This window comes from Centroberyx affinis, unplaced genomic scaffold (assembly GCF_046629955.1).
Source record: "Centroberyx affinis isolate AG114_WGS23_722 - 3 ecotype Tasmania unplaced genomic scaffold, CSIRO-AGI_Caff_v1 ptg003958l_1, whole genome shotgun sequence".
Lineage (NCBI taxonomy): Eukaryota > Metazoa > Chordata > Actinopteri > Beryciformes > Berycidae > Centroberyx > Centroberyx affinis.
In genome coordinates, this window is record NW_027281780.1 from 155,588 (window position 1) to 175,895 (window position 20,308).

At 39.6% G+C, this 20,308-nt stretch overlaps 1 protein-coding gene across 1 annotated transcript in view; it reads left to right on the forward strand.

The window, feature by feature from the left end:
* Nucleotides 1–5,078, forward strand: part of LOC139663223 (RNA-binding Raly-like protein) — a 43,600-nt gene extending 38,522 nt beyond the window's left edge. The window contains exons 5-7 of the mRNA XM_071541838.1: nt 1,992–2,105; nt 3,219–3,388; nt 5,039–5,078. Coding sequence (XP_071397939.1) covers nt 1,992–2,105; nt 3,219–3,388; nt 5,039–5,071 — 317 coding nt within the window. The 3' untranslated portion in view covers nt 5,072–5,078. The remainder of the gene's footprint in view (nt 1–1,991; nt 2,106–3,218; nt 3,389–5,038) is intronic.
* Nucleotides 5,079–20,308: the final 15,230 nt, after the last annotated feature.

Here is a 20,308-nt window from a genome sequence, read left to right on the forward strand (position 1 = left end):
CATTGTGAAGTGTGTGGGTGTAAATACTGTATACATCAAAGAGCCTAACCTAAAGAGCCAAACACAGACAGAAACCAGTGAGGAATATTTTCTTTCTGTCTTAAGTCTCTTTACGGGAAATTGTGGGGTTGTTTACCGTCTGCTCATCCATCCTCTCTCCAGCGCTGACACAATCTGATAGGTGTCAAAGAGAATTTTATGTTTTCTCCTCAACTTCTGCTGTCTGTTTTCCCCTCCTCTCAAAAGATGACACATTTCGACTGCCGAGGGTTAAGGAATGAGATTATCTTATTACGTTATAGTGTAAATTCTTTAATCAGCTCAGTTCAAGCCGCTAAGGAGTACAGCCTCATTTCAGCATCCGTGAAGACGGGCCAGCTTGAATTAACGGCGACGTCCTTCAAATTCAGCATTATCTTTCTTATTTTTAGTAGATATTATTTGACATATCAACGTTAATTCCCAAACTTTTAAGGCATTTCCATGACACAATAACAGTTGCGCTTCATTTATCCAAAACGTAGACACTGACTGTATAGTGAACACTGAACGTTAAACTGAAATCAAAGCAGGAAAAGGAGAGTAATTATTCATAAGGCAGTAAACAGAAACAGCGGGAAGACAAATTGTACCTCCCTATCTCTCATGTGGTTCCGCTGCTGAGGAAATGTGTCAGGCAAAGGTGCAATGAGTGAACGAAATGCGAAAATTAATCGCAGATATGAATATTATGTTAGTCACCCAGCAAGAATGTTGATCATCAAATTCTCTTTTCCGTCTGACTCTAACTTTAACCGGAATAATAAGCAAAAATACTCTTTAGCATTGCAAAAACAAAACACTGATTATGTGCAATCACATAGATTCCATTTAATTAAAGACATTTCAACTGCAAATTCCTCCTTAGAAAGGTTTTTAGGACATATGTTTAAATGAGCTATTTCAGTGAATTTCAATCGTTTGAACATTGCACTTATCCATTCCTTGGAGATTTGGAGTAGTAAGAAATATGAAATAAATGTGAAATATTTTTTAGACACAGTGTTAAGGATGTTTCAGTTCATTTTGCTACACTCCATGGATTACACTTCTTGGGATGGCATAGAGGGTAGAGAAGTGGGCTTATTACTTTGCTTGTTTAAATCCCAGAGCAACTTAGCAAGTCTTGGCAGGGAAAGTGAATGAGAGATGCTTGTTTGCAAGTTGCCCTTGAGCAAGGCACACACATCCCCAAATGCCCTAGTGGAGCTGCATATGAAGCTGGAGGTGTTGCTGCATATTACTGTTAAGTGAAAACCTTGTAACTTCAATTTTGGTGATTTCATGTTTTCACGTCAGTTGAAGGATTACATGGTCCTCTTCTACGTGTTGAGGGAATTCTCAGACCTTTTCGGATTATGAAACCCTTTCCCATTGGATAACCTCAAAAATGCACTAAAAGCAAGGCTGTTTTTCTTAAATCCTGTTGACATTTTAGAGATACAAGACTTTCACCCGACAGCGATGATATGTGCTCAGTCAGGCTTCCTGGATAATTAAAACTATTCTAAAGCGTTCCTCAACAATATAAAAATTCTTTTGACTTAAAGCGTCCTCATCATGCTCGATATACACATCAAACATCTATTGAAAGATTATGTGTATATAGCTATTGGCACTAGTGAGCTGAAATTTAGCAGCATTGCACAGCATGGTGGATGTAAGCCATGCACTAATCTTCAAATTGAAAGCAGCATGTTCACATTTTTAGCAGGGCAACTTTGCAGTTGGCCAGACTGAGACGGGGCCCCCGAGGAAAATGTACCTCGGGGTGATGAAATGATGGTATTAACAGACGATAACATGGGGTCTGTGATAAACTGTGTATGAAATGGCATCATTAAAATGAATCTTCACACTGAGTTCAAATGAAATTAGGAGGGAAAACAAACCCGACTTAAAGTAGCAACAAATCGATTCATATCTGTTTGTGTATTTCTGTGTCTCAGCAGTGAAGACGGACCAGCTTCAGACCATTAAACGGGAGCTGACTCAGATCAAGATGAAGATCGACTCTCTGCTGGGACGCCTGGAGAAGATCGAGAAGCAACAGAGAGCCGAGTCCGGTGAGCGGCAGACAGGGGAACTGGAGCTACAGCTAGAGCTAAAGAAAGAGAGAGGACACCCACTGCTGAGGGAAGGAAATTAAGAGCGCACACTGGCCATCAGTCTTCCTGACATTGTGGGAGATAAGAGAAGCAGCGCTCTCTGTCATAACAGCTGACAGGTGTCAACACCACGCTGACTCGGTTTATATGAGCGGTCTTTATAGACGCCCTACACTAAGGGACAGTCTCATGGAGCAGTGAAGGCCTGTGAAGGTCATTCAGACATTTACACCTAACTCAGTAGTGTAGACAGGCTACAGAGGGTAGTACTGTGTGTCAAAATTGTTCACGTTCTTTAGGAATTTAGGAAGTTTTGTCCTGTTTTATTCAGATTTCATTTATTTTGCCTTTTACAGGAATCTGCCTTGCATGTAAGAGCATTGAGTCAGACATTTAGAGACATTTAACAAAGATAACATTGAAGACATCAAAGAACATTCATAAACACACACACAGGGATGACCGTGTAACATTTCAACATACAGGTAAGCTAGGTGCTACTGCAGGTTAGCGTCATGATCATGTGATCAACAATGCCATTCGAACACCAAATAGCCGCACCAAGATCACCAGAAAATGTGAGTCTCAGTCTTCTTCCAAGCAAACTGCACTGCGGTTTCTTAGTAGTGAGACATATTCCAAACCAATTACAGGAAATGACCCCAAAACACAAGGTTTTATGGGTATAAGGAGACGGATGTTGACATCTAATAGCCTGCAGTTCCTCGTGCTTGGAAAGCCGAGTGTAGCAAAATGAACCGAGGGCAAACCGCAGTCTGGACTGAGGTAAATTACGGCAAAGAGTACAGACAAGTCCATCATGCTTAGCTAAAGTTACAGGGACTGGAATTGGATTTGTTTTGACTCTTCCCACCACCAAAATCTCTGTCCAATAAACAAGCTACTTGTGTCTTTTGTCTACAAGCCTTGGTTCGCTTGTAATTGGGCAGTGAGAACCTAAAATACAAAAATCCAACAAAATAAACTGCTATGGTTCAAGCCAAATAAACCAAACTATAACTGTTCTCACCTCCTCCATTCCTTTCCTCTGCCCTTCTCTCTCTCATTCAGAAGCTCAGAGAAAGTACGAGGACAACTGCGACTCCCTGCATGAGGAGTCTGTGTCAGAGACAGCGGAAAACTCTGGGGAGGAGGCAGGCGAGGGGGCGCTGGACGTGGAGGCAGGAGAGATGACCGACGGAGGCGAGGACGACTACGGCGAGGAGGGCAGCCACCATCTGGTAAAAGAAACGGTTGACAGGGCTGATGGGGAGGGAGAGCGGGAGAGAGGCACTTTGGGAGATCTCAAGTGGGCAGACAGTCCTCCCCTTCTGAAAGTTAATTTTCCAGAATTATTCATGGCCTCAGATCTGAGAGAGTGGGGTTTCACATGAGTGAATGGTGAGGGCGCCCGGACTGACAGTTTCTCCCTGTTGACCCTGGTTGAAGGAGTGGAGGCAGGTCTCTCCCACACAAAGGCACAAGCACACACACGTTCATGCTTACACACACACACACACACACACACACACACACTCTTACAAGCTGCAATTAAAGCAGAGAGCTCAAGAGACATGGAAGAGAGTGTGAGGCCAGACCTGTATGAACCAGTGTGGATGTGACAGTGCAGAGTGTTAGAGATGACATTGGCTGGCTGAGGAATAAGCCAGTTTTCTTTCACAAGGTCACATTAGAAGTAGGAGAAGAATTAGAAAAGCCAAGAAATGTTGGATGAGCTGAAGAGGAGATTCACTCTTGTCACAATTGCTTGGTGCTGTCACATGGTATTCATGTTAGAATGATATTTAAAGAAGAATTTTCAATCTTGGTAAAAAATGTCTCGGGGATAAGAATGATGATGAAATCACAGAGAGCGAGTAATGTCACAATCCCCGATTTTCAAGATTTATTCACACCAGTATACAGCACAAATGCTTCATAACCACTGAGAAAGCTGGGAAATGGAACTTGAAAACTGTGAAAGCCTGTTTAAAAATGTTACGTTTTTTTTTTTTTTTATTATGCTACACGGGAAATAAATCGGGCTGCTGCAACAAAAGCAGAGGTGAAACCACAAAATAGTCTAGAAGTATAAAATGGATTGACGTTTGATGAAAGCCTTCTAGGCCAAAACGTCATGTTCCTATTTAAATAAACATTACTTTTAATGGAAAAAGTGCAGTGCTCACCCATTTTGTACTTGGAGTATAAAAAAATTAAATGTTAATCGAGCAGCTTAAACTAAAAAAAAATATATATATATAATTGCTGTCTTCTTTACACAGTTCTGGTCAAATATCTTATGGCCCCTTTAGCTCCATGAAATAACATTTTAGCTTAATAGCTGTTATCTGTGTGCTGGAGGTTTTAAACCCCATCAGTGCTACATTTGATGCTGTTGCACTTAAAGAATGTCTTTATGTTTTGGTATTTTCTTTTTCAAAAGCATTAATTGTACCATGCAAATATTTTATTTCATAGCAGTTTTTTCAAGTTCACGCAGTATAATCAAAGGAATTATCCTGTTTCATCTGGGTTCAGCTGCGGTTCAATGTGACCATGCTTGTGGCCATGCTTTCCCTATTATGTTATATTTATTAGCCATTAACCAGGTGAGCGTGAGCATGCCACCCTTGATGTAAGTTTTGTCTCCTCGCTAATGGAAGAGATTATTTTTCAGAGACAGTGTGGAAGAGATTTATTTGTTTCCTGAAGGTCATATTGATCAGAGATCGTGATAATGTACCACAAAGACTCTTCTGCAAGTCAGCGGGGCGGTTCTTGTTGAGCATATATCTGCAGTGACCTTTAAAAAACAAAAAAGATAAAACGTGTCGGAAAGACTATATCATATCCATAATTTAAACTCCTCTCTGTGCTCTCACTTTCAGATAGAGAACCACGTATCGGATATTGACAACTGAGATCAGGTAAGAGCTTCGGATCTGTATTTAATCAAAGTTACAGCGTCTGTGAGGTTGTTTCCGACATGGATCCTAAGGTCCTGGAAGGCTCTTACACTCGGCCCTCGTTAAAGGCACAACCGCTGAACCGCATCTGAAGTATCTCTAAACATTCGTTAATCATCTCCTAAGTCATAAGCTCGGTGACATTTGGAAGGCCAGCGCCACTGAAGGGCAGCTAATGCCGACTTTGACAGAGGGAGCAATAATGGCATTCCAATGGCCCAGAACTGCCCATAAACAACATTCATCTAATTGAATTGTGTGGAAGGGGGTGTGAATGGCAGGGCCTAAGGTAAAGAGTTCCCTGCCTCCCGCCTCTCGGGGTGCGGGTAATGAAGCGGCCACATCATCAGTTGGCTCGATGCCGGCTGGCTCTTCCTGGCGGGGAAGTGCTTAGCGGTGTTCGCGAGTCGCACGCTGTCGATGTAACATTTAGATAAGTTCTCTCGCAGTCTTCTTTGGGTTCCGGATGAGCGAAATGTATTAATCATACTCTCCAAAATAATGACTTTGTTCATTAGAGACGTGTAGAAGTTTTGTCCCGTCAAAATGTTCCTATGCTGTAGGGAGAGGATGAAATATCGAAATTAAATATATCGCGATACAAAGATGTGACAATACGTGAAAAATGAATCGCAATATTAGCTACATTTTATTCTGCTGTTGTAATGACAAATGAGACGGCTTGCCCATCACAATTTCACAAGCTCTCCATTGAAATTATATTATTTGCACTTTGTAATGACATTTTGAAATTGTTTACATTCTAGCAAGCCAGTGCTAGAAAGATTTGTGGCTCAGAAATAAACAGATTTCTGCACAGTCATTCTTTGGTGTCATTGATCTTTTATTTATTACATTGTATCGTGGTTTTATCAAATCGTGAACCGCATATCGAATTGTATCATAAGCATATCGTCCCATCCCTAGTTCTCTGCTAATACCCCTCCTCCTTCTGTCTTTGCCTGTCCAGGCATCTGGTGTCCCCAATTCCCAACTCTGCTCATCCATATATAAAGAGGCCACATGTTACACTTTGGTTTTCCATTTCCTTTCCATATGTCTGTCATTTTAAAATTCTGTCGGTAGCCAATTCATAAGAAGTGGAGCCTCCTCAGAGTTCATACTGTACGTTTAACAAACCTGAAAATCCCACTTGGGCTTGTGCAGAATATCTAAATGTTCCGCTTGCATGTTCCGCTTACTGAGGACAGAAAATCACAAGTGAGAAGAACCTCAGTAAGTCATGTCCACAAGGATTAGAGAACCGGCTCCGGCTACCAGCAAATATTTCTGCAGTTCCCGAGATATTTCCGAGGCCATTCAAAACGGACAAGCTTTAAGCTCTGTCTAATCCTCATCAGATTTACAGCATTATAAATAGCCACCATGTTTGAGGAGGGGATACAGTCCCAGAATGTGTTTTCATCAGTTTTCCCCTTATCACTGCAGGGTGAGGGAGCAGACACCCCAGTCTGTGGTATAAGAATTCATCATCACCTTCAAGAGACAGGAAAGGATCTCTGAGGGATCAAGATACCCATTCTGGACTGTAAGTTGTGTTCAAGAGACGTCGAAATCACATTTAGATGCCCAACTGTGCAGCACAAACTGAATGTGATGTGCTTTCTAAAGAAAATGTATTCAAGACTTATTTTAATGCATTGGCCTGAGTTTACCTCATGGATTTTTCTGTGCATCTTACATTTTATTGCAAGAGGCTGACAACATCATACACTATTCCTGTTGCTGTGGGAGAGAGAAAAAAAATAAAACAAATATGAGGAATAAATGTATTTTTTCTGATTTATAAGTCGAATTACGTTGAAGGAGAGGAGCGTTGATGTTGATGATCAATTGTTGCTGCTTTTTTTAAATGTGTTTGCTCTGTAATTTCACAAATTGTTTTCAATGAATTTTTTTGTTGTGACTCAAAAATCAAATGAATAAATGACAGTCTTATAATCTGCAATCTCAGTATGATATGAATGGAACATCGGTACCGGCTGCTTTGGACTTAACTCATACATAAGCCAATAGCTGTGAGCATAACTTTATCCAGCTTATCCATTTATCACACGAACACCCTGCGGGGCTGTTCCATCATATATTCCGACTCCTGCCAAGTTTCAAAAGCAGAAAGGGCTTCCTGTGGTAGCCAGCCAACACTGGCACAGGCCTCCTGCCAGGGAGCAGCGCCCTACGTCTCAATGCACTCTTCCCTGCTCCGCCTGTGCATCCCAACACGAACTGCTGCTGTTCAGGAGCCAACGCCCTCTCTCACTCTCCCCTTCCATATCTCCCTCTGCTTTCTGCACTGATTCCACCTCGTTTGGGCAAGGGAGCGAGATTATCTTTTTCGAAAAGGGGGCGGGAGGGGGGGGAAGCGGTATTATTTTAGGCCAGTGCACTAACAGGCTTTTAAATGATCCAGGTCCATGGTCCATGATCCAGATCTCTTAAATCCAGGAATAAAAATGGAACACTCTAACAGTTCACAATGGCTTATGTCGCCTTAAAGCTGCACTAGGCAAGATTTTTCTGTAAAAATACACCCGTCTTATCAGCCTAAAACACAAAATGGGGCTACAACAGAGAAGAGCATCCCATCCCCACTAACTGAGATGATGATTCACCATATTTGCCCAAATGAAATTCTGGTGTTGAGTATGTACATTTCTCTACTAACAAGAAGCGACAAATCAAAGTTAAGATTGAAATACAAACTGTCCAATAAACAGCAGCAAGAGAGAAAGCTAGATTCACCAACATTAGATATTTTTCCTCTCTCTTCCCTTTGGTATCCCTTGGTATATAAAGCATCACAGACCGGCTGGTTGGTAAACATGAGCGTGCTGTGTGCAGTTTACTGATGTCACATTATAGGATTTCTGGGTATTGAAGTTCAATTTCTTGAGTTACCTCTCGCTGCCATTTGCATTTGCTGCCAACGTGTGAAGTTTTCCGATTAACTGGATTATTAATGAATTGCTGCAAAATGAATTATGTCACTAGAGTGATTGGATGTCAGCATGCTCCATTGTTAATTAATTAATCATTCACATCATGTTTGCCCCAAGTTAGATCATTTTTGTTTCCTTTTGCTGATAATGTTTAAATAGAGACACACTCACATGTGGAGGAAAAGTCACCTTGCACAAATATTACACTTCAAAAAACATGAGAATCCACCCTGGCAGCACTGCCTCCACAAAAAAGCTGACTTTCCTGCAGCTCATTCAAAAATAAGTGTCTGGTTAATGATGATAATGTGTAATATTTAGCACTATTTTTGTATTCAAAAACATATTTGAGGAACTGGCTCTGCTACATGTTTATCTTTTTTGCTGGTAGCCTGTTATTTAATGAACAGTATGGTGATGTGTCAAATATTTTGCAAAAATAAAATCTCATTGCTTTTAACTGTTGTAATTTAATCGGGTTAACATTTCCAACCTCTCAACCCTGACTCACTCTTTGTTTGCCCTGTAAATAGACCTTGCCATATTTCAAATACCTAGTAGATTACCTAGAAAAACAGACAGTTTATTCATTTGAAGAAAATGTTCCAATAATAGAATGAGACAGTGTGTTGGATTTGTTGCAGATGATCCCATACGTTTGAACCAGAATCATGCTTGGGTCGGGATTCAACATGGGGCTTGTACTGTAGAGATGTGTAACTGACAACTGTTGTATAGAAATGTACATTTTTTGTAAAGATATTTTTATCAAAGGCATGTTTATTGTATCTTTGTATTTTCATTTAATGTACAATACAGTATATTCCAACTGTCGTAATAAGGCTATAGAACCCATTGCCTAAATCAGAGTACAATGACATGTCATTGTAGAAAACTATTTGTGTTCTTATCAGTCAATAAAATTGTTTGTGTCATATATTTAATCACAAGTTTTAATGATGAAGACTTTCTTTTACAAATAAATATAAACTGAAAGACAAAGACATCTTAATACTGCACTATTGTAAAATAACATGGAGATCCCTGCTATTGCTTAGACAACCCTCCCGAATTTCACATTGGTGCTTGGTGTTATATATGATAATTCTTTGCAAAGGGCTTACAGACATCTCTAAATCTTTGGTAGATCATTAAGGCCTACCTGTTTAAAATTCATTTTCTCCTTCATTCATTAACATACATGCTCGGCTCATTTAATCATGATTTATAGTTGATTATGCGACGTGTTACTGTTGCCATCAAAATTAAATTTCAACACAACAGCTATACTGGACCACAGTGTTTGGAATAAATCTGTCAAATTATCGTCAATCAACAGAAAACTGGACGCCACCATGGCAGATTGTCATCTAAAATTCCACTAATTCCATCAGTCTTGTTGGCCAAGCAGGCTGCCAGTTAGTATCTGTGTGTACCTTCAGCACACACAGATACCAACTGTGAGCCTTTTGCTATTACGGTCCGATCCTGCAACTGTTTACCTGTGGCGGGTCAGTCTACCCCCCCGACTAATAGCTTCTCAAAGTAGGTCACCGCAAGCACACACCAAACCCCGGTCCGAGTCCAAACACAATCAGCTTTGATCCAATTGATCCGTCGGCCCATCTGAAACATGGGGGGGAAAAAACAGTTAAGTTCAGAACTGAATCTGGGTTAGTTTAATTTCCTCTCCTGTCAGCTGAATTTGACGCAGATACTCAACAATGAAAGGGCATTTCGATCCACAACTTGACTTGGATGCAGACAGACATTGGAGTAAAGCTCCAATACAATACTTTATAGTCCACTTGGGACCAGCCAATTGGAAATTTGGTGATTGTATTGACACGGAAAGGCTGCTACAATTCAATAAACACACAGTGCATTTCCTTTAGTGGGCCAAGTTTCTTGTGCAAGTTGAAGAAGATGTTGTAGAATTTATGATATAAACTAAAAGGCACTCTGAGAATACACACCTCCACCAACGCTGAGCAATTCTCCAACTTGCTGCACCTTGCAACTTGTTACACCTGAAGGCATCATTACTATCGCTTAAATTTTAAGTTAAATTGATTTCTTGACCCTGCAAACATAGCCTTAGGATTTGGAATCAGGTCTCTATCTGTTAGTTTCATAGTAAAGGCTAGAAAATGATAATCATATACTGGTGGAAATCCCAGATCTGGATCACCACCCACAAGTTCCTTTGTTCAAGGCCGAGCTGTCCACCAAATATTGTAGAAATCCATTCATAAGTTTTTTAAGATATCCTGCTAAGCGAAAACATAACCTCCTTACACCATAAAAGCAAGGTAAGAAATGTGGAAGCAAGATGAGAATTATAAAAAGAGGGTCAAAAACTATCATAAAAATGCCATTACTTTAAAGCAAGACTTTTTTTTAGTTTTTAGAAGTGACTTGAAAGCCGATAAAAATCGAGCCAGCCTGAGCTCTTTGGGTTTTATGTGCGAGTTACTAGAGATTCCCTCCTTGTTAGAGTACAACATTAATGTCCTTGAAAGGTGTCGGCATGTCACTTCCACTCTATTAGAGACTCTGTAAAGGGAGCTGGGCAGCAACAGATGGCAGATTTAAAGCCCTCCATTTATCCACAGTAAAAGGTAATGCAGTAAGGTTAATGAGGGCCAACTTCAATGCCACACACAATTAGTCCGCTGTATCAAGTCCACACACCACTGCCTGGCATGATTGCCCACAGCTGTTCACATTTAACCTATATATGAGACATCTTTCACCCCTAATAACGCACTGCAGTTCACTCATTTATACAGGCATGATTGAGTAAGAGGCTTTTGAAGTGAAAATTTAAAAAATTAATAAACAAAAAAATACAGTATTCAGCCTTGACAGTGAGCCTTAAGAAGGAATCGACTGCATCATTGAAATTCCACAGGAGTTTCTGCAACATTGAAAACTTTTTCACAAGGTGCAGTTGATGCGAAAATGGCAAAATACATTATAATTGCTGGTGCTGTTGTTGTTTTGACCAGTTGCTCATTTCATTTGTTTGGAAGGGCAGCAGGCAGTGAAAATGGGCTTCATATATTCTTTCATTTAAAGAGATTTGTTATTCAGTCTGGCCCACAACCATCAACTCAGATGCATTTACAGCATCTGACAGATTCAATTCTCCAATATTAACTTGTTTGTCTACATTTGGAAAATAAATTAGCTTATCAGGTCAGTTTCAAACTCATTGTTGCAGTTTGCATCGAGATTTGCATTTTTAAATTACCTTAACAATAGCAAACGTGTGGATTACTGGGAGGGGAAAATTAAAAAAAAATGGGAACCAGGCCAAAATCGAATGTAAAAATGTTTAGAAGCAGAATTTGGGTTATAACAACTTTTTTTTTTTTCTCATGCTCCATTTTCCCTGTATATTTTCACCGTTCATCTATTCCCTCCTGTTTATTTATCTTTCCTGAAACCGACAACTATAAAAATATATATATATAGCTGTGTGTAAAAAAAAACCCTAATACAGTATCCAATTTCATATCCAAAACTTGGAGACTATTTGCTATATTGCAAATGTTCATTTCCCCAGCTCACTGCACAAATCTTCATTAACATTTATATTATATTAGCTCAGGGGTGCATGATGAGCATATTTTCAAGGTCTGATTTGAAAAATATTTAAATGAATCTGCATGTGTTGCCAATAATCTGAGTGTCAAGCTGCAGAGCAGAATGAAGTGTCCTGATTTTCATCTCTGTAGAGGGTTTAATGAAATCAGTGGAATTTATGACAGCAGTGAATGATAAGATACTGCAAAGTCATTAAGTTCAGTTTGGGGGTGAGAGGTTAACCCTGGCCCTTGGCTATTCATTGCAGATGATATCTGCCTTCTCTAATATTGTTAAGGAGTTTAATGTGAATCCTGAGATGTACAGTTGGTCCTCGCTTTCTGGATGATCTATCAATGTCGGACTAATCCATTTTTGGTGATTATAAAGTCAAATGATCACAATTCTACCAAGTTCCACTACCTTTAAGCAGAAATGCAGTGTGTATATATCGTGCCTTGGTGGGAAATGTAAACACTGAATACTACATCTTCCCAGATTGTTTTATTGCCTGAGCAATTTAGTCCCATTGGATGATAGACAGGAATATTACATTGATTTAGGAGTGAGGAAGAACAATCACTCCTCCTATTCAGGCTCTTCAGATGACATCCATCATGAGGTAATTTAACATTGAAAACACGTCACTGTGATGTATGGCGAAATGAGAATGGATGCAGGTATGTAAAGGTTAATTCTGTTAAATCCAAGTCAGACACAGACAGCCATCTATACAGAGCGGGGATGTTTGGATTTGCACATTCAGCAGAAAAGAGACGAGTACCCAAAACTGAAGAAAAAAAAAAGAATCATGAGATAAAATGAAAAGCTGAAACTTTATTGATCCCCATGGGGAAATTGGGTTGTTGCAGCAGCAACAGTAATAGAATTTAGCAGGGGAAAGAAAAGAGAATACAAGCACACATACAGAATATAAATAAGTAATGAAACAGTAAAAAATAATAAACAGTCAAACAATAAAGGCAATAAAACACAATGTAAACAACTGTGGCATTATATAAATGTATGCGGGTGACAAGACTGTGTTAGTGAGTAATATGGGAGTATGGATTACATATATGAATCGGTTCAGTTACAGTTATTACTGCAGTTACTTACATTTATTACATACTTTGGTTACTAGCAGTTACTAGTCAGATTCCTTACTTAAGTATTGGCTTACTAAGTTCGAAATATGTGCTATATATGTATAAAGTAAGTATGTATAGGTATGTATAATGAAAACATAAAATTAGTATGTATACAGTAGCCTATGAAATAGTGGAGTTATTATGGAAATATGATGAATAAATGCAAAAATATGCAAAAACAAAATCTAACACTGAGAGAGGTGTGAGAAAACTGAGGGAGAAAATAAATTAAAATGGAAAACTGCCAGCACAAAAAAGTCAAAAGAAGGAGATGAGACAGATCTCTCCAATCGAAGATCTGACTGAACACGCATGGCATGACTTAGATACAAGAATGGGAGTAATCCTCATTACCTATGCGGCTGTGTGGGCCCAGTTATCCCTCGAGTTCTGCACTAATTGCTCTGAATCAATAAAACCGTTTAATCCAGAAAGAAAAAGTTCTCACTCACATTCAGGGGGCCATCGTGACCTTGGGAGCCCCTTGTGTGGGACGAGACGAATTTATCTGTGTTTTTGTGCTCTGCAGAGGAATGCATGGCGAATCAGTGAGAGATGTGCTGGCTTGAGAGACACAGACAGACAGAAACAGAGAGAAAAAGACAGAGACAGAGGTGGATAGATACACCTAGAGTGATTTCTTTTGAAGCAGCAGGGTTTTGCAACAGGCCTCAAGGTGTCACTTCATAATTGAATCCCTGCCTTTGTGTTGCGGTCAGGCCGAGGGGGCTTGAGGACAGTCTGAGGAAGAGGATGTGAACAGCCTCGGGGCCCGAAGCCACAGTTTTTTGCCGCTGATAACGCCTGTCCATGAGCAGCATCGCCACCTGATAATTCTCAGCGGAGACAGGCTCCTAATGGAAACAACCTATTATGCATCTCAATGGGAAAATGATAACATGGTGCAGAGAATTGTCACATTATAATTATGGACAGTGAATGGGGAGAGAAAGGAACCCTCCAGGATTCGTGACCGAAGCCGCTCCTGCACCAATTACATTCTCAAGAGGCTGGTGTCCATTCACACACAGCCACAAATTATTTTCATTTTAGTCCAAACTGTCATAATTATCGTTCACATTGTGACAAAACTTTCAAAAATAAGGCGAGGACAGTGACGTCTTGTTTTAAAAGAGAGAAATGACTGTGGACTCAACACTTTAATTATAATGTGCTTGAATAAAGGTTAGGAAGTGTTGCCAGCGGTGGAGGAACGACCTTTCATGAGTGGAAAATGAAATGTACAGAGAATGGAATTCATATAGAAGCCAGAAGAAATTAGTTGTAACATATAATATTAGGGATGGGACGATCATATATCGCAATACAAAAATGTGGCAATACGCATCATGGGGCAGAAAAATGAATGGTGATATTAGCTCCACTTTATTCTGCTGTAGTAATCACAAATGAGACGGCTTGCCCATCACAATTTCAAAAGCTCTCCATCCAAATTATATTATTTGCGCTTTGTAATGACATTTTTAAATTACTGTTTACATTCTAGCAAGCCAATGCCATCGCTAGAAAGATGTGTGGCTCAGAAATAAACATAATTCTGCACAGTCACACTTTATTGTCATTGAACCTTTATTTATTACATCGTATTATGGTCGTATCGAATCATGAAACCCGTATCGGATCATATCATGATTCATTCATTCATTATTCATTGTATGCTTTTTAGTTTCTTCTCAGCACATACAGTACATACCAAGGTTAATCTGTAGAGGACAAAGAAATAATGTGATGTAGACTACAATAGGCCCCTATTTTATCCAAGCTGCCATATCCTGGCCGGTGAATGATTCTCTCTTTTACTGTACTCGTCATGAATGTTCATCATACTTTTCCTGAGCTGTCCAGGCTAAGAAGAGGAGAATAAAATGAATTTTCCTTGATCCATTCTAGCTTTCCAAGGCCAAATTGGCTATTGATCTCTTTCCCTTTGTCTATTAAGGGAGAGCCTTGCATGCCAAAATCGGTCACCGCGGTGACGGCTGCCCGTATCTCACTGCTGATTGATTCTGAGCGAGTTGAGACTGGCTGGGCCAAACCAAGGGTGATGGGAGACGAGAGATGGGAGACGGGATGAGGACGGTTGTCAGGGGTTGCTGACAGTCTGACGATCGATGCACATGATCACTAGAGCAGACATCCACATAGACTGGGCTTTCTACCCCATTTCTTTGGCTCGACATTATCAACAGCCTCTGTGTTTCTTCCATCAGTTGCAAAGGAAATGGATACTGAAAAGAAGGTTATTCCATTCATCTGTTTGAAGGGAGTTGGTGCAATCAATACTGGCAGAGTAAGGCAGGGCTAGGATCTAAACTATGGTATTGTATAAGGGAGGAGAAGAAAGGACAAATCCCCCCACTGTGGCTCAGCAGCAAGGGAACAACAGTCTCTCTGATTACTCCTTTCTGGGAAAGAGGTTTCAGCCGTGCCTTGTGGCTTTCACTGGCTTGAATCAAAGATGATTGATTTTTTCGAAAATCCCTCTGCATATGGGTTTTTAAGTGCTGGGTTTGGTGTATGTGCTTTTTCGGGTGGCAAAGTTGTCCATTGCGATTGGCTATCAACGGACCAACCAGAGCACATCTCCCCACTGCATGTCTCTCCGCTTCAAGTGGCAGAAAAAAACTAAACAGAGTATTGACGGTATTGACTGGAGCTTTTTTAGGCTACAAGTGAGCGGCTGTTTTCAGCTCATTGTAACTGTGTTGCAGTGAGAAATGATAGTTTATGTCCTTACTCAAATTCTCTATCTGTAAAATAAATCATTCTATAAATTAAAGTGTAATCAGCACAATGTGACTCTGGAATCGTATCTTGCTCCCACAACTTGAGTTTGCCTTAGAGCTCTCAGCGTATTGTGCGCATCTTCCTATAGGCTTGACATAACAGTGGAGAGACATTCAAGGGGAGCTCTGTGTGTGTGTGTGTGAGTGAGTGAGTGAGTGAGTGAGTGAGTGAGTGAGTGAGAGAGAGAGAGAGAGAGAGAGATACAGAGCGAGAGTTAGTTTATTGATGCTTTTTGGGGGGAGGGTGTGCAATGTGATTAAAGACCCAAGCCTTAGCAGGTTGCCTTGGGTTTGTTGATTTTTTGTGTGTGATGTCATCAGCTTAGCCTTGATGTTGGGAATTATTGGGCATTTTGAATGTACAATTGATATATTTGGGTTTGATGTTTAAGCTGCTATATTGGTCAGCTTCACTGAAATTAGCATTAAGCTAGTTTTGTTTCTTTATTTTTCTCTTTTCAAACACAATGTTCAGACTAATTTGGACATGCAGTAGATAGTTTTCAAAACTTTTTACACAAAACCTGTATGTTCTAAAGTAAAGTAGCTTCTGTATTTTTAGGTGAGGCAATAATCTTATTCCTCTAGGATTAGTTCTAGAGTTACAACAACAACCTGATACAAAAACAGTTTAACTCATCTTGGTTTAGATGTTGGAATTTACATTTCATTAATTTCCCAGATACAGAAGCGTGAAATTACATTAGATCGAGTGCTTATTTAGAGCATCATGCAATATTCTGTGAAACAAATATTCAATTTCTTCTGACAATATTCCACAACTATTACTGCAGTTCAATCTGAAACCTAATAATAACCTTACATTGGATAACAACATCAAATTCCAATTTCATTACACACTTAAAATGTAATGTGCAGCTGGGTGAGGCAGCATTACTCTGCACTTAGGAAGAATTGAGAGGAAAGTGCCTGGAGAGTACAGTACTGACATAATGGGCAATTTTTTGCAGATACCATATATACTGTAAGAGCACAAAGCAATTTAAGTCATCATAGCTATTGTGCATGGTCTTATGAGCCTATCTAGGGCTTTTGACGGTCTGGTGCTGACCATGTTATAAATTTTCAGTGCAACTATCATTGTTGTGTTCTGCTTAGACTGTAATGACTCCTCTACCTCCACAGCCACAGTCTTTTTTACAATAAATAAGTGGTGGAATATGTATATTTTGTCAAAACAAAACGCTTCTCCCCATCAACGAGACTGCTAAGCAGACTGTAGCCTACTTAACACTGCTTCACAATCAAACTTCACAATTCACAGTAATGCAATTTTAATATGTCTGTAAAGAGCTTTTATTGAAAACTGGTGCAAAGTTGGCAGAAGTAGTCAGGCTTGCAAAACAAACAGCAGGGCAAAGGCTGCTGAGATATCAAGTGATCACTAGCTTTTGGAGAAAAGGAAAAAAATGTGTCACTCAAGTTCTTGTTTTGTCACCTTGAGACAAAATATTCCTTGATTTACAGGCTGCTTTCAAGTATATTCTTGAACTATAATGGTATCTCATCATCATAAAGGAAGTTTATAACCAAATACCTTCAAAGAGGGTAACGCATTGAAAAAAATGACATCTGTCATGTGCCAACCCATGAAATGTTGGGATATTAATTTCTCTTGCTCTAGGTTTAGCATCATGTCTAAGAAATAAGTTATGTCACACGCCTGTTGAAGCAAATGGGCCATTTCTAAAATGTCAAATGAAAGGCTGTAACCTTTCAAAAGGTTAGGCATAACAGGAAGTGGCCTACTGTACTGTACAAACCCCACTGCTTGACAATCAATGTGGCCAACACATGATTAGCCTCCCAGCAAACTGCCAGTAAGATGATAAAGATGTAGTATCAGAGATGGAACGGGGATCGATCGTAAATTGAGTCAGACGAGTCTTAATCATAATGACAACGTTAATGTCCCCTCAAAGTATCAATAAATCATGCATTATGCCAAAGGGGGCTGCTAAATTTAAATTTTATCTTCATGCATAATTTGATTTTACTAAACAGCTGCACAGGGTAATGTGGAGGACTTTACGGGAAGGTGATGGAGTGAGCTGCAGAGAAACCAACATTGGGGTAAGGATAACCAGAGATCGCCTCAGCCACCACCATCAGTAACAGACCTATTTACCAGTGTTGGGGAAGCTACTTTGAAAGCATAGCTTTGCAAGCTACCAATTACTTCACACTGGAAGTAGTTGAACTACAGCAAAGCTACTCTAGGGAGAAATCTAGTTTGGTTAACTAAAGCTACTTAGAAAAATCTGTTCAAACTACTTTGTAAAAAATGATCAAATTGGCAATGTACATGTGATATGAAATTATAACAAAATATAATACAAAAAAAAGTCATATGCCAGCAAAAAATGAGTTTATTGCAAAAAGTGCCCACTTGTTCACAGGTCATACATAAACCAAAAAAAAAAATACCCCACTATTCATGGGAAAGTTCAAGGAACGTCAGCTTTGGTTTTGTAATGTCCATCAGTCAGACACCTGCCCTGGGCATGCCTTCACAGCGGTCAGGATGAAAGAAAAAGGGGGCGGGGCTGGTTAAAGGGGGTTCAATTACAGTAATGGTAAAATAAAAAAAAATCATTCCTTCCTTTTATGGCCCAAAAGTGTTTGTAGTTTGAGTAGTTAACTACACAAAAAATGGCAAAAAAAAGTAATTTAACTACTTGAATCACTATGCAAATATGAATGTAGTTGAACTACCAGCAAGCTACTGCAAAATGTATTTAAATTACTAGTTTAATTACATGTAGTTCACTACTCCCCAACACTGCTATTTGCAATATCAACAGCCAAGAAACCACTATCAAAATTATATAGATTTATCTCATCAACCAAAGATTCCACCACATCCGTCGCCACCACAGACTGGGAAAAAGATTTATCGATTAATATTAATGCAACCCTCTGGAAACAAATTTGCAATAACATCTTCTCGATGACCGGCAACCCCAGATTACAGCTCATTCAGTATAAGACCATACACAGAACACACACAACTCAACACAGGATGCACTTAATGGGTTTCACAGACACCGACATAATGTCCACAATGCACTCTCAACACCACAGATAACTACTTTCACTCAGTATGGCTTTGCACACCAACTCAGAATTTCTGGAACAACACAATAACTACCATCTCCCAAGTCTTGGGTCACAGCATTCCACTTTCCCCCTCCCTCTGCCTCTTGGGAGACCTCACACCCATCAGTCACCTACACAAATACCACAACGCCATACCTTGACCATTGCAAAAAAACAATATTGCTCAGCTGGAAATACAGACACAAAATAACAATGGCTCAATTTGTTAGCAGAACACCTCTCAATGGAACAAATCACTGCATCTAACAAAAATCAAACAGCTAAATTTCATTACACCTGGGCCTCCTTCCTGAAAACTCTGAATCTGCCAATGAACTAAGACCCTTTTTTTTTTTCTTCTTTAGATTAATTATAAACCTGTGGAGACTGTCTGTCATTTTATCCTCACTAACTCTATGTAGGGGCAGGTGGGGTGGGGCGAATGGGAGGAACTGGGGAACATAGTCTGTGTTCTTTTTTTTTTGTTTGTTTTTTATATATGCACTTCTTCTATCTTGGTTCTGGAGTGGTGACACCTTGTCTGTAAAAAAACAAAAAAAACAGATTGCCTGCAGCTTCATCACAGCCGCTGGAACACCAGTCTGATTTAATGACTTTTTTAATTAAGAGATGTGGTGCAATCGATTCGCGGCCGTCTACCTGTTGAATGGCTGCTGTTGTTTTGATGGGAAAGAGGATGTTTTAAATGAGATGGGATTATGTTGCCTTAGTTGAAATTACCGAATGCTGAAGGTCAAATGCTTGCATTACCCTTCCAATTTCAAAGCAAACATGCCTGAAATCACTTTCAAGTGTCATGGGGGATAATGAGGTTTGTTTTCCACTTCAGCACAGCGGTGCTATGTTTGTAAAATGCCTCATGAATTCATCTTGTGAAAAATCAATTGAAGAGTTTTAATCAAAAAGGAGACATCCACCATTTGAGAAATATGACACCTGCTCTTATAAAATGAGTAAAACTTGTTTTTGAATAACTTTTCGCTAGTAATCAGCAATTTTAAGACTTTTTTTCTACCAACTATACATTTTGAGTCTGTAAACACCTACAGTATATCTTTGAAGTATTATCCAAAATTGAATATATTACATAAACTATATTATGCAGCATTTTGGAGTGAAACTATTCAATTATCCAAAAATGTATTCAGCAAATATAATCCATTTCAAATCAGACAATTTACCCAATAAATATAATCAGAGCCCTGTGATTCACCTGGGATAAACTAATCTTGATTATGATATTATTTTGTAGCAGGGCAACATGAAGAATTGATTTTCTGCCATCATTAAAGATCAAGTTTAACAGCAATCACCTCACTTTCTCCTGCCGGACACAACCAGATCAATCTTCCAGACGAGTGTCAAGGGGTCGACTTTGACTTATTTGCAACAGACAGTCTCAATTTGGCTGATTAAACAAAAAAAAACAGTCCAAGTCCTTTGCCAGCATCAGTGCCACCACTCTGACCTGGTGAGTCACATGGAGGCTTAGGGGGAAGACAAGTGACAGGGAAGGTTAACGCAGGGTTGGAGGAAAATATG